At 36.5% G+C, this 14857-nt stretch overlaps 1 protein-coding gene across 11 annotated transcripts in view; it reads right to left on the bottom strand.

Annotated features, from left to right (window-relative positions):
• Positions 1 to 14857, bottom strand: part of TMPRSS11A (transmembrane serine protease 11A) — a 54329-nt gene that overhangs the window by 14421 nt on the left and 25051 nt on the right. For 8 of the 11 annotated variants that reach the window (XM_019928088.3, XM_019928092.3, XM_019928094.3 and 5 more), the window contains 3 exons: positions 6819 to 6890; positions 4793 to 4860; positions 2669 to 2829 (listed from right to left, as the gene is read on the bottom strand). In XM_019928088.3, coding sequence (XP_019783647.1) covers positions 2669 to 2829; positions 4793 to 4860; positions 6819 to 6890 — 301 coding nt within the window. The remainder of the gene's footprint in view (positions 1 to 2668; positions 2830 to 4792; positions 4861 to 6818; positions 6891 to 14857) is intronic. The other 3 variants (XM_073805316.1, XM_073805314.1, XM_073805313.1) reach the window with 1 other exon arrangement.

Genomic DNA, 14857 nt, shown 5'->3' on the forward strand with positions numbered 1-14857 from the left:
AAGAGAATGATTACACCTGGAACTAAACTACCCATACACAAGTAACTAGCTGTTTCCCATTTCCAGTTTTGACCAAATGCTTTTACTTTCCACGTCTAGAAGTGAAAAGAAACATTAACACCTTAGTTTTGAAAGTGACTCTCTAACACACTTCTGAGTTGGGAGTAATCATATTCAGGTCAGTACATGCTACAAGTAACATGATGATAACTGGAACCCACATCAACAACAGGTAGGCAGTGAGCCGCTCTTCCACAGCCATGGTGTTTGCAATTCAAAGGAGCTGATTTTAATTTTGCTCTGACACATTACATCACGTGAAAGACCCACACCACACACTTATTTGTCAAGCCAAAACACAGATTCTTGACAAATTATGGATAAATCTTGGGCTGCAGGGTTGTTTCTAGACTTGGTCTAGAATTTCTGTGGTTCTCCATTCATTTGAAGTCCCCCAAATTAAGTTTTGCTGGAGAGCAATGTTTTTGTCTGTAAGAATTGCCTTGAGGATTCTACTGAGCTTTCTACTAAATGGGCCTTTCCTAAGTACTAGTAAACACTGCTCTTTTTATATTTGGAAATTTGGAAAACTTCAAGGTTATAGCTTTTTCTACCACCAGTTACTCACATTAATGCTTTCAGGTTTCCAACGCATATGCACAATTTGCTGGCTTTCTAAGAGGTTATGGCCTATATGTTCCATATTCTATTTTCCTGTGTATCTTCATGGTATTTCTGTGACTTCAGGAATAACAAACATTATCATTGCAAGTTTATAGATGAGAAGATGGAGGCAAAGGCATGGGCCAATTACTTGGGTGTTCCTGCAGTGACTCAGTGGAGTTAGAATTAGGTAACTCTCAAATCAGGTTCTCCATCAGCACATCCTGCCCTTTACTCTACTGTAGTCATTAAAATAAGCTGCAGGTCACAAACTGAACCTATAAGAAACAAAGAGCCCAGACAACTGATGACCATTTCATACTTCATTTCTGGTTTCAGATAGTTCAGGCTTTTAAGTTCCTGGCAGATTAACTGGTTGTTGGAAATTACATAGAACACATCATGTAATTTATCAGAGCTTCCACTATTTCACAACCTCGATTCATTTGTTTCCCCACAAACAAGAAAACAAAGAAGGTGGATTAAGCCCTTGACAGGTTCTTCCCTCCTGGGTTGGGAGAGGTCCCCAGGTTTATTCCCTGACTAGCTGACTCTTTGTCTCATCAGCAAACTCCTGCCCCTCCCATTCCTGCAGATTTTCACTTCCTGGTCAGGTTTCCTCTTAAAGGGTCAACCAGACCCTTGCAAGGGCAGGGCCTTCTGTTTCACATCTGATATTAATCACACTTACTCTGAATCTCTTCTGTGACTCATAATTCTGGTGTCCCCTGGAATTTGTACGGGAAATCTGCACTTGTCTTCCAGAAATAGATGCTTGTGGAAGCAGCTTAATGTACAGGGTTAAACAGGTTTCTGTCTAGCTGGTCTCAGAGTCTTTAGTATGCTAATATAAGGGATGAATTTCCAAGAGGTGAATATCATAGACTGAATTTCTGAAATGTGTTTGACCACACCCTTTTTTCACAAGCCTCTCAAGAAATTAGTAATCTAGATTTGAATGTTTGCTACTTTTTTTAAAAAAGTTATTCATTTATTTTTGGCTGCACTGGGTCTTTGTTGCTGCACACGGGCTTTCTCTATTTGCAGCGAGTGGGGGTTACTCTTCATTGTGGTGCACGGGCTTCTCATTGCAGTGGCTTCTCTTGTTGCTGAACACGGGCTCTAGGTGCACGGGCTTCAGTAGTTGTGGCATGCGGGCTCAGTAGTTGTGGCTTGAGAGCTCTAGAGAACAGCCTCAGTAGTTGTGGTGCACAGGCTTAGTTGCTCTGCGGCATGTGGGACCTTCCCGGACGAGGGCTCGAACCCATGTCCCCTGCATTGGCAGGTGGATTCTTAACCACTGCACCACCACGGAAGTCCCGAATGTTTGCTCCATTTAATTATTGGAGTCCTTAGCCTTTTTTGCCCCTCTTTCACATCTATAAAGGTGAATTTGCCTAATTCATAAGAATATAGAAACTAGATGCTGCATGTAAAGGATATAGAGAAGGGCCTTGATAAAGATTACTTCTCGTTCCTATGATTTCTTTTCTAGTTTAGTGATTTTTAAAGCATTACTTATAAGAAGGCTTTAGTGGCTCCAAAATTGATCTACCATTTTCTCAAATGCCCATAGGAAAAAAAGTTAACATAAACTCCATGATTTCACTGTTTACAGAAACTATTCATATTTTTAAAAGGCAACAAATGAGTTTATGTTTTAGAAACAGAAAAACAGTTTTTGCTAAACACTTGGTATTTTCACCTGCTTAGTCATGGAGGAAGTGGCTGGCTCAGATTGACTATGTTAGTGGTAAAGGTTTGATTTTATTTCTGGATGAGTGCCAGTCAATTACTACAGAAAAAAATCACTTGACAACTAACTTCAGACATGCTTTCATCAGAGAATAACAAAACCTTTAAAAGTCACTTTTTTAACTTGAAATTTTTTCCATCTGAATTCTAGCCATTATTTGGAATAGAAATAATGGTAAATAAGTTTATGATTAGACAAAAAATGGACTTAATAGAGAACTTCACATCACATAGAAAGGCACCTACTTACCATTAACTTCAACTGACGAGGCATTTATTGACAAAGCTCTGGTGTTACTTATCTTCTTATATAACATGCTACGGATTTTCCTTTTTCTCACTGCCCTTGACTCAGCAGAGGGGAACTGGAACACCATAATCACATCTACTGTCACACCATCTTCCTCTGGACTGTGACACACAAGAGAAAGGTACTTGTTCAAAAAATACATCCAGTATTATCTAACTCTCTTTTCTGTATTGTCTTCTCCTGAATTATGCCTCAGTTGTTGAAAGTGTCAAGAACTAATCATCTCACATTGATAACTCATATATGTCACTTTCTGACTCAAGATCATTTCATATGTTCCCTCTTCAAGTTTTCATTATGTTCTGAGTGAATTTTCCCCATTAATTTGAAGGCTTGCTATAGCATTTGAGTTAGACTCAGACACCAAAATTTTATCATCAAAATTATAAACCCTGAGAATTGGAAAAAACTTTAATGGTGTCTTTGGCCAGTCCCTCGTGTGATACCTTCATCAGCTCTACAGCTTCCATGATAAGTGGTCATCTAACCCCAGCACAGTAATTAAAAAGATTTACTTCTCTAAAGAGGGTATTTCTCTTTGGTCAGCTCTGATTTTAAGAGAGCTCTTCACTTGGAGTTGAAATATGTCTCCCTAAAGCTTACATTCCATAGGCTTAGGTCTACCAATTGGGACATACATAAAACATCAGTTCCCTCTTCCACATAAAATATTTGAAGACAGTGATATTCTTGGTGTCTGAGTCTTCTCCAGATTACACATGTCCAGTTCCTTGAACTTTTTTCATATACACAAGTTCAAGCCCCTTCACTTGTGGGGTTGAATTTTTCCATACTCTTAAAGTAGGAAAACCAAACAATTAAAGGACTTTAAGAAAAACGGAAACCTATGTGTTGATCTGCCATGTCTTTTATTTTTACATTTCAAAAGATCCAAGCTCTAAAAACCACTGAAGCCCTATTTTCCTGAATTCTTCGATTTAAAAAAAGAGGGAATCATATCAGTTTAAAGGCATTTTATATATTGTGGTTCATTTTAGGCTTTGGAATGTGAAGATATAAATAAACAGAATTTTATGTCAAATTGGTAAATATACAATCTAGTAATTTTCCCTGTTTTTAAATCAGAGGGAAAACATTGTTTACCAAGTGGGATTTCCCTGGACCCACACAAAAGCTTACAAAATGATAGTGGCTACAAATTCAAAGGAGTTCTTAAGACTATGATAATTTTGCTAGGATGCTATGGCAAGTCAGAATTTAAAAACGGAGGGCATGAAATCTAGAAAGTTTTGGGAAATACATGCTTTTTATCTCCTAAATATTATAAAATTTATCCAATATATATCGTAAAATCCTTCTGGAGGTCACTAGTTACTCGATAAAGGTATAAGGAACTTGGGGTAAGTCTGCCAATAAAGCATTAGCCTATTGATGAGAAAACCGATTATTGTTTCCTTCAAATAGATCTGTCTGACTATATTCATTTTCTTTAAGAAGATGAGTCACACAGGCCCATATGTTTGTATCTGTTACGTATATGTTCTGCTATGAGCTTTCCAAATAACACAATTGAAACCTCTGAGCAATTTCTGCAAATGACAGGAGTCTTCCCTCTCCACCACAACAAGCAGAAATTCATTAAAACAGGAACATCTTTTTGTTTGGGCATGGCTCCTCTAACTAGGGCTTCATTACAGGTAAGACTTATGATCCCATTTTGTAGTCAACTTTGCCTTCTTAATACTTTTGAAATGACATGTGTATTGAAAGAATACAGCTTGGTGCATTCAGTGACATGCTGCTGGGTTTTCCCAAAGCTATGGTTTCTGGTAGTCCCAGGCCTTATAATCAGTTGATGGGATTTGAATCCTGGTTCTGTCACTTGCGGAATTTTGAACATATCACTTAAGCTCCCAGAGTCTTAGTTTTTATGTTTACAAACTGGTGATCGGCCCTGTATCTCGAGACTGTTGTCGAAATAATATTTATAAGAAATCCTAGCCAAAAGCCAAATTCATAGAGGCAACAGTATATGAGGGTTCCTATCTCTTTTGCCCTTTGTCACTCCAGGATGTGAATCCACCTTTGCCCAAACATACATACGTCAGTTTGACTACTTGGTTCTTGATATAATGCTTGTTCAAGGCCGAATCTATAAATGTATCATCCACCTGTTATTACAATAAGAGAGAAACTATGTGTTAATAAGATATTTTATGAGAAGAATATACCCCTGATTAAATGTTAAAGCGATAGAAAAATGTTTTAACATGAGTAATATCATGATTTAAACCAGTGGTTCTCAATTCCAACTGTGCAACAGAATCATTTGCAGAATTAAAAAACAAAAAATGACTTAAGATGCTGGGGCCCCTCTCCCAGAATTTTGGTTATAAATTGTCTGGATGGAACCTAGGCATTTGTATTTGTAAAAATCTCCCCAGGTGACTCTAATGTGCTGACATAGGTATCTGGGGTAAAGGTTATCTTCCTAAAACTCCACAGAAGGTGAAGCAGAAAGTTGCAGAGCAGAGATGGGACATGGAGGGAGGCCTTGAGAAGTGGTGGAGAGAACCGTGGCTCAGTGCTGGGTTTGAAGCCTGCTTATCCTGCTGCTCTTGAACTGGGTGACCTTGGAAAAGTTGCTGAACCAAGCTGAGCCTCAGTATCCTAACCTCTAAAACAAAGATATTGCTATGCTACTCATAGGGTTGTAAGGATTAAACACATATAAAATGCTGGGTATATTTTGGTAGTAGACTGCCGGTGGATCAGGTTAGCCCCCATTCTGGCATCACAGGTCTCAGATTTCTCTGCAGGTCTTTGGCTATAAGTACAGGGAAGAGGCATTAGAGATTTAGGAAAGAGCTAAAAATTTTCTAATTGTTGTTGATTCTGAGCCCTAGGGTAGGTCAGGAAGGAAGAAAGAGTAAGGTGATTTTACAGGTTTAGGTCAAAGTTGTGTTCCTCAGTTTATGTCAACAGGGGAGGAGAACAAAAACTACTGTTTGGGGTCCATTTGCACAGAATTTTAATTGCCTGCCTAGACATTATGATGCTGTGACTTATCACACCTAGATTTTTGCTTGCAGTATCCCCCAGTGACCACCTGGTGGCAACAGTGTCATCTGAATGCAGGCACTGCATTTCATATTTGATAGTAGATGAGCCAAATGTGCTCATCTATTTAGGACAAAAATTATGTCCTAAATCCTTAAGAAAGAGACAAGAAAACCACCTCTCATTTTGAAAAACCCAAAGAATGGAAATAAAAAAGAAGACTGTTTCAGAGATCAAGGAACAAGTTGTGACTTCCTTAGCAGTATCAGGCATTCATAAAAAGCTTAATTGGGAAACAAAATATATATCCCCCTTACTCCTTATAATAACTGTATGAAATAAGAATTATTTTGATTCTTATTTCATTTGAAGAGGAAACTGACACTCGGAGACATCATGTGAATTTCCCTAGCATCATGTGGATTAGTAAACTGGGACTTAAATCTAGGTCTTCTGTCTCTAGGTCCATCTCTTATCAATCACACAACCTCCTTGTTAAATGTGATGTACATTTTACTTCAATTTCTTTCATAGAACATACAACAATAAGTTATAACATAAACAGTCGATTGACTTAAAGTATAAAACTTTTAAACATATATTTGGTAATATATTTTTAAACTTTAGATCAAAGACAGTATTTAGAAAATAGAGAAATTGCTTGTATCCAGAATATACACTTACTTGTACTTAAATAAGAAAAGCTTAAATGGGCTGAAGAAATGTGGGGTTTATATGTTAGAAATGAAATTATTTTGTAAGTTATGTTTTTGCAAGACCACTAATTGTTTTAATCATTTCTCTTCCGACATACACAGCCAGTCCTATTACTCAGTATCTGGGGGAAATCCAAAAGAAAAGAAAAGACTAACCAAAACAAAGGGGAGAAAAATGACCAGTATTAAAAGGAAAAAAAAGTAAATAGTGTTTGGGTATCTAAAGAAGTTTGGTTTGTAATTATCCTCTGAAATTCTACCCGCAATAGATCCCTTGGCTGTTTGTGACTTGTTGGTGAAGGTACTGGATTAAGTTTTTGACTCTGGATGACATCATTCATCTGGCAAAATACCTGCTGAGAAGAATATCTAGCCCCAGCATCCATTCCATCTTTGAATAGTTCAGGTGTCTGGGAAGATAGGAGCTGAAAGAATAACATAAGAAGAATCTAGGTAGAAGTAACTTTGGTAATCACAGAAATATAGAATTCTCTTCTCTATAATTCAAATTCCAGGACCGTGTCCCTATAAAGCCTCATTGGTTGGGTCTGGGGTGAAGCCCAGGATCTTTATGTTATCCTAAAAGATGCTGGGGCTCAGAGACTAGCTAACAGCGTTCCTACACTAAAGGAATTTAAAACAGGGAAATCAGAGAAAACATGAACGTAAACTTTATTGCTGAATGGAGTTTATGTAAGAACTAGCTTTCTAGAGACCCCACCCAAAAATGTTTCCCTGGCAGATTAAGGCCTATTTCATCAGAAACATTCTGCCAGCACTTTGGCATTCTAATTCTAAATTCTCAGAAGTTTCAAAGGACACTTTTTTTAAGCTGTGTGCCAAGTTGTTCTAAGTTTATTACTTACATATCTTAATAGAGTTAGTGATTTATAAATCTATCTTGCTCCCATTTGGAGCCATTTGTAGAGTCTTGTAGTTGGAGTTAGTCCCTCATGTTGAACAAAAGACCTTCTTTCAAGGTAGTACCTCTTTATATTTGATGATTTTGAAATGCTGGAAGTTGCACTAAGTTCTAAGAGGGCAACTGCAGGTTAGTTGGGTGTTTAATGGAAGAGTTAGGGAGAGGCCTTCAATTCAAACAAACAGACGGGCCCAGCAATTTAACTCTCATTCCCAGACTACCTCTGTTCACACATGTAGCCCGCCTTTCAGTTTAGATGCTTCCCAGCTTGCTCCTCTCACAGCAGTCTTTGTACTCACATAGGGGTGTTTCAGAGCTGAGACCACTAACTTCAGAGAGATATGCCACTGAAGACTGGCCAATGGAATATGAAGGCAGTTTCTACCAACATCTCACCAGATGAGTGCCTGATAACTAAAAGTTTAGAGCCAAAACATGCCAAAAAGAAAAAATTCAGATCCTGTTGCTTTCTCCTAGTTATAATAAGAGTGGCACACAAAGGATGGTATAAGAGATGCTTTTAAAAAAACACACCTTTAATCTTAAATAAGGTTCAATTGAAGTTGCTTTACTCCAGGGCTGAACTCAAGGTAGAAATAGAGATTAGAGCACAATTGCATTTGAGTCTCTGGTCACAGAGTCATATGTTCAAGGGCCTCACCATCTGTCATTCATCCCCACACCCACAACCCCCATCAACACCACCATTACCTTTCATGCTTGGTAGTGCTGTTTTCAGGCATGTCCTGTTTCCCTCTGTACTTGCCCTTCTCAGGCTATTCCTTTGGTCTGTAGTCCCCTCTCTGATTCTGCTGGCTCTGCTTTTCTGAATCACAACTCTCCTTCAAAGTCTATTTCAGATAAGACCTACTTTGGGTTTATTCCTTGAACCTTGAGGAAAGAGTAATCTTTCCTCTTCCTGTCCTAATTGTTCTTATTCCTCTTATATCTTCTACTCCTTAATATAGTTATTTATGAAAATATATTATCTCCTCTACTAAACTGCAAACCTTTTATGGATAGGGACAATCATTCTTCTTTTCATACTCTACAATATGTAAGAATTCAGCATGCTTTTTTGAATGAATTAATAAAAGGAAGTGAAATTTGTTTATCAGAAAGCCTTGCATTTATCAGGAAGATTTTATTAGTGCTTTTAATGAGATTTACATCAGATTGAGATCAGTGCTCCTAGAGAAAAAAGAAAACTGCACATGAAGTATTTGAGGGGAATTTTTTCTCCTTGTTGACATTTTCAGTAATTTGATTCCTATGGATTAAGAATTCCTACCCATTGATATGTACAAGCAACATGTAATGGTTACCCCTCTCCAAAGGCAGCCTATATTCTTTGCCCTCTAAAAATAAAGACCATAATCTTGATCGTTCTTATTGCAATCCTTTAAAGTTGTTATTCTATCTATTTAAAATCTAGATTTTGGGCAAAACCCAAGATTTAAGAAGTCAGCTGTGAATCATTATCCTAAGCCTATGTAGAACATGGCCAACCTGAGCACTGATGGTGCTCACAGGATTTTGATGCTTATTGGTCTTTTGATCTCTTTACCCCTCAAGGAACTAGAAAAAGAACAAACTAAGACCAAGGCTAGCAGAAGGAAAGAGATAACAAAGATAAGAAAAGAAATAAATGAAATAAAAATCAGAAAAACAATAGAAAAGATCAACAAAACTAAGAGCTGTGTTTTTGAAAAGATTAACAAAATTGACAAAACTTTAGTGAGACTATCTAAAAGAAAAAAGAGGACTCAAACAGAATCAGAAATGCAAGAATAGACATTATAACACAAAAATACAAAGGATCATAAGAAACTACTATGAACAATTATAAACCAACAAATTGGATAATCTAGAAGAAATGGATAAATTCCTAGAAAAATACAACCTACCAAGACTGAATCATGAAGAAACAGAAAATCTGAGACCAATAATGAATAAGGAGATTAAATCAGTAATCAAAACCCTCCTCAAAAGGAAAAGCCCAGGACCAGATGGTTTCACTGGTGAATGTTACCAAACAGTTAAATAAGAATTAATGCCAGTCCTTCTCAAACTCTTCCAAAAAATCAAAGAAGAAGGAACACACCCAAACTTATTTTGTGAGGCCAGCATTACCTTTATACCAAAGCCAGATAAGGACACTACAAGAAAATAAAACTTCAGACCAATATTCCTGAAGCAAAAATTCTCAACAGTGTATTAGCAAACTAAATTCAACAGCACATTAAAAGGATCATATACCATGATCAAGTGAGATTTATCTCTGGGATGCAAGGATGGTTTGACATATGCAAATCAATAAATGTGACACAACACATCAATAGGATGAAAGCTAAAAGTCATATGACCATCTCAATAGATGCAGAAAAAGCATTTGACAGAAAACAAGGTTCTTTCATGATAAAAACACTCAACAAATCACGTGTAGAAGAACATACCTCAACATGATAAACTCCATATATGACAAATGCACAGCTTACACCAAAACTCAACAGTAAAAGATTGAAATCTTTCCCTCTAAGATCAGGAACAAGATAAGAAGGGTGCCCACTCTCACCACTCCTATTCACCATGTTACTGGGAGTTCTAGCTAGAACAATCAGGCAAGAAAAAGAATAAAAGGCATTAAAATCAGACAGGAAGAAGTAAAATTGCCTTTATTTGCAGATGATATAATTTTATATATAGAAAATCATAAATATGCCACCAAAACACTGTTAGAACTGACCAATGAATTCAGTAAAGTTGCATACATATCAAGAGAAATCAAACATATAGAATCAACATTCATAGTGTATAGAAATTAGTTGTGTTTCTATACAATAACAACAATATATCTGAAGAAGAAATAAAGCAACGCGATTCATAATAGCATCAAAAACAATAAAATACTTTGGGGTAAATTTAACTAAGGAGGTAAAAGATCTTAACAATGAAACTTCAAGACTTTGGTGAAAGGAGCCCTCGTGCACGGTTGGTGGGAATGTAAATTGGCATAGCCACTGTGGAGAAAGCATGGGGGGGGTCCTCAAAAAACTAAAACTACCATCTGAGCCAGCAATCCCACTTCTGGGTATAGATCCAAAGGAAATTAAAACAGGATCTCAAGAGAGATATCTGCACTCTCATGTTCATCACAGTATTATCCACAATAGGCAAGATACGGAAACAACCTAAGTGTCTGTCAAAAAATAAATGGATAAAGAATATGTATATACATATATATACAGTTGACCCTTGAACAATGTCGTGGTTAGAGATGCTGCCCCCTGTGCTGTTGAAAATCCCCATATAGCATAACATCCCTCTGTATCCACAGTTCCCATATAGTTCTCTGTATTCATGGTTCTGCATCTGTGGATTCAACCAACCATGGGTCAAATCATATAATCCTACAGTATTTACTAATGAAAAAAAATCTGCATATAAGTGGACCCTTGCAATTCAAGCCCATAGTGTTCAAAGGTCAGCTGTATATTCCTCAGCCAGGAGAAAGAATGAAATTCTGCCAACATGGATGGATTTTGAGGGCATTACACTAACTGAAATAAGTCAGACAAAGACAAATACTTTATTCCAGTTTTATGTGGAATCTAAAAAGCAGAATTCATAGAAACAGATAGTAGAATGGTACTTACTAAGGCTAGGGGATGGGAAAAATGGAGAAATATTGATCAAAGAGTACAAACTTCTGGTTGCAAATTAATAAGTTCTGGTATCCCATGTACATTGTAATGATCAGACTTAATGACACTGTGTTATATACTTGAAAGTTGCTAAGAGAGTAGAACTTGTGTTCTCACCACACAAAAAAAATGGTAATTATGTGACATGATGGAGGTGTTATAGTGGTAACCATTTTGCAACATAAATGTATCATATCATCACATTTTACACCTTAAAATTACACAATGTTATATGTCAATTATATTTTAATAAAGCTGAAAAAATTGATACAAGGAAATGAAGAAACTAAGAATGAAGACATCTTTATATAATTAGTAATGTAATCCCAATGTGTTGGCTAAGTAAAAGTGGTCTGACAGAGCATATAAATTTATAATCTTTATGGATTTAAAAATTAAATGGGAGAAGAATTGATGTAGAACTGAACTTCCTATTATAGCTTAGTCCCTTCCTGACAAATAGAATAATTTAGTGGAGATGGCACCTGTTGGAGTTAACCTATATGGCTTCAAATCTCCCCTCCTTGATTTACCAACTGTGGACCTTATCTTCAGAGGCTTAGTTCTCTTATCTATCTATAAAGTGTGAAAACTCCTTTGCAGTGTTATATTGAAGATTAGACATGAAATATACAACAGTTAGCTTTTTCTTTCAGTATTCAAATTTAACACGTTGAAGGCAGAGGTTGTGATACACATTTTCCTCTTTTAGTCATACCTAATCTTCAGTTATGAAATGAACGTGAGTTTGAGCTCCCAAGTAAGAACTCAGTCACATTCTACACCCAATTTTTCTAACCTCTGAACACAAAGGTTTTTTTTTGTTTTTTTAAATAATTGCTACTTATTTTCTTTTCTAAGCTTTCAAATAAGCTTTCAAATTCATCTCTTCTCTGAGCATAGGACCATAGGCCTACACCAGACATTGGGCCTCTTACTTCTCTTACATTATGCAACTCCAAACTTTAGGTAGTCTAATACCTTTGCTAAGTTGTTTACCTTGACCCGGTTGCCTTTTCTCAAGAGAAGAGCTTCCTCCTTCAGAGAGCCAAGTCTCTCATTGGTGTCTTCAAGTTCCTTTAGAGAGTGTTCCTAAACTATATTATCTCCTTACATCACTTCTGTTTCCAAGTTCTTTGTCTCTACAACTCTAGACACATAGTCCAAAGGATAGTTTGAGGATCATTTCAGGCACTGTTTCTGGTGTTCCTGGGCACAAAGAAGATAAAATTTAGGACTGCTTTGGGCACAGGAGAAGTGAGTTTTTTTGGAGACAACACTAAGAAAATTCCTAACTGATGCCATTGTTAATTCAGATGGTGGTTACTGGCACATGCTAATACTATACAGTATTCAATGACCATTGAACCATGTGGGGGGTTGGGTCAGAAATCTGCATATAACTTCATAGTTGGCTCTCTGTATCCCTGGTTCTGCATCTGTAAATTCAACCAACCACCAATCATGTAGTACTGTAGCACATATTTGTTTATTTATTTATAGCACATATTTATTGAAAAGACTGCATGTAAGTGAACCTGCACAGTTCAAACCCATGTTGTTCAAGGGTCAACTGTAACTGAAAGAGAATAATGTACCAGGGATAATTACTTGATTTCTGGTGTTTTGTGGGATGGTAGATGGGAAGTAAAATCACACAGATGATTCTTATGGATGACGAAAATGTATTAAGAAAATGTAATCTAAAACCCTAACTATATCGTTTACTAGCTGAATGATCTTGGGTAAATTAACTTTTGTGTACCTTGATTTTTCAATTTGTAAAATTGTGATAATATACTTACCTCATAAGTTTGTTTTTGAGGATTAACTAAAATAATACAGATACAGTGCTTAATGTGCTAAGCTAATTGAGTGCTTGGCATTTAGTATATGTTAACTAGTGTTATTGCTATAGTGTTACAAGTTTTTAACTTTCACATTTGTAATGATCCTATACTTTAAAAATATTTCTGAAATATATTTCTTCAAATGAAGTGCTCGCTCAGTCAGTGATCCTACTCAAACTTATAATAATAATAAAAATGACCTAGCTATTTAGGAATATCATGGTGTCTGGTTACTGGAGTATTCTCTGAAGAATGGTATGAAAGATGAGATATGTCTGTGCTGCTATCTCAAGGAACTTGAATGGGTTTTAGCAGTATCTGAGCATGAACTCATTTTATATTTGCATCTCTGTTTCCATTCAAATCAGTGAATCCCCAGTTATGAGGAAGAACAGGACCTACAACCTGTATTTCGTGGCTGTCTAATTAGCACACACATAGGTCAGAGAGAAGAATCTGGTTTCACTCATTGGGATTTAGCAACAATAAAAAGGAGTGGCTCAGGATGAGGCATGAACACTTCCTGTAATTCTCCTGAAGGTAAATTGGTGGGGATTGGAGGGAAAGGGACATTGTCTCACTTAAACAGGGCTAAAATAATACACAGCCTTTCCTGACCACGTGAACCCTAGTTGATCTTCCTTTTCTTTGAAGTTCTTCTGCACTTATAGTCCTCAACATATAGTTTAGTCCTTAACCATATCATGTCATGCTGTTCAGTTTCATGTGTGTTACTATCATCTCTCCAAGGAGATGGGAAGCAGTTTGAAGAGATGAGGATCATCGTTTTTTTTCTGTAAGACTCAGGGGCTAAGAAGTGTCATAAGCTGAATAATCATACCATATATTGGTGAGACAGATTGTTTAGTTAGTTACATTGGGAAAACTGGATCACTACCTGGGTTCCTACTTAATATCACATTCAAAGGTGGACTTCAGATGCATTAAAAACCTTCTGTAGAAGGTAGAAGTTTAATAGTTTAATAGAAGAAAATACAGTAAAATAATTTTATAACTTAAAAGAGGAAATAACTTTTAAAAAAATCTTTAAAAACACAACCATAAGGCTGAGAAAACTGATAAGTATGATTACTTTAAAATTATGGATTTTTTGTTTTATGAAGGGCAATATGGTCCAAATTAATAAAAGATGGAATGGATAAGTGCAATGTCTACTACCAACAAACTGTTCCTATCTAGAAATCATAAAAGTCAGAGCAGAAATAAATGAAATAGAGATGAAGAAAATAGAAAAGATCAATGAAACTAAAAACTAGTTCTTTGAAAAGATAAACAAAATTGATAAACCTTCAGCTAGACTCATCAATAAAAAGAGGGAGAGGGCTCAAATCAATAAAATTAGAACTGGAAAAGGAGAAAGTTATTATACAATGGACACCACAGAAATACAAAAGATCTTAAGAGACTACTACAAGCAACTATATACCGATAAAATAAACACCTAGAAGAAATGGACAAATTCTTAGAAAGGTACAATCTCCCAAGACTGAACCAGGAAGAAATAGAACATATGAACAGACCAATCACCAGTACTGAAATTGAAACTGATTAAAAAACTCCCAGCAAACAAAAGTCCAGGACTAGATGGCTTCACAGGCAAATTCTATCAAACATTTATAGAAGAGTTAACACCTATCCTTCTGAAACTCTTCCAAAAAAATTGCAGAGGAAGGAACACTCCCAAAATCATTCTGTGAGGCCAGCATCACCCTGATACCAAAACCAGACAAAGATACCACAAAAAAAGAAAATTACAGGTCAATATCACTGATGAATATAGATGCAAAGATCCTCAACGAAATACTAGCAAACTGAATCCAACAATACATTGAAGGGGTCATACCCCAAGATCAAGTGGGGTTTTTCCCAGGATGCAAGAATTTTTCAGTATCTGC

Source organism: Tursiops truncatus, chromosome 5 (genome assembly GCF_011762595.2).
Source record: "Tursiops truncatus isolate mTurTru1 chromosome 5, mTurTru1.mat.Y, whole genome shotgun sequence".
Lineage (NCBI taxonomy): Eukaryota > Metazoa > Chordata > Mammalia > Artiodactyla > Delphinidae > Tursiops > Tursiops truncatus.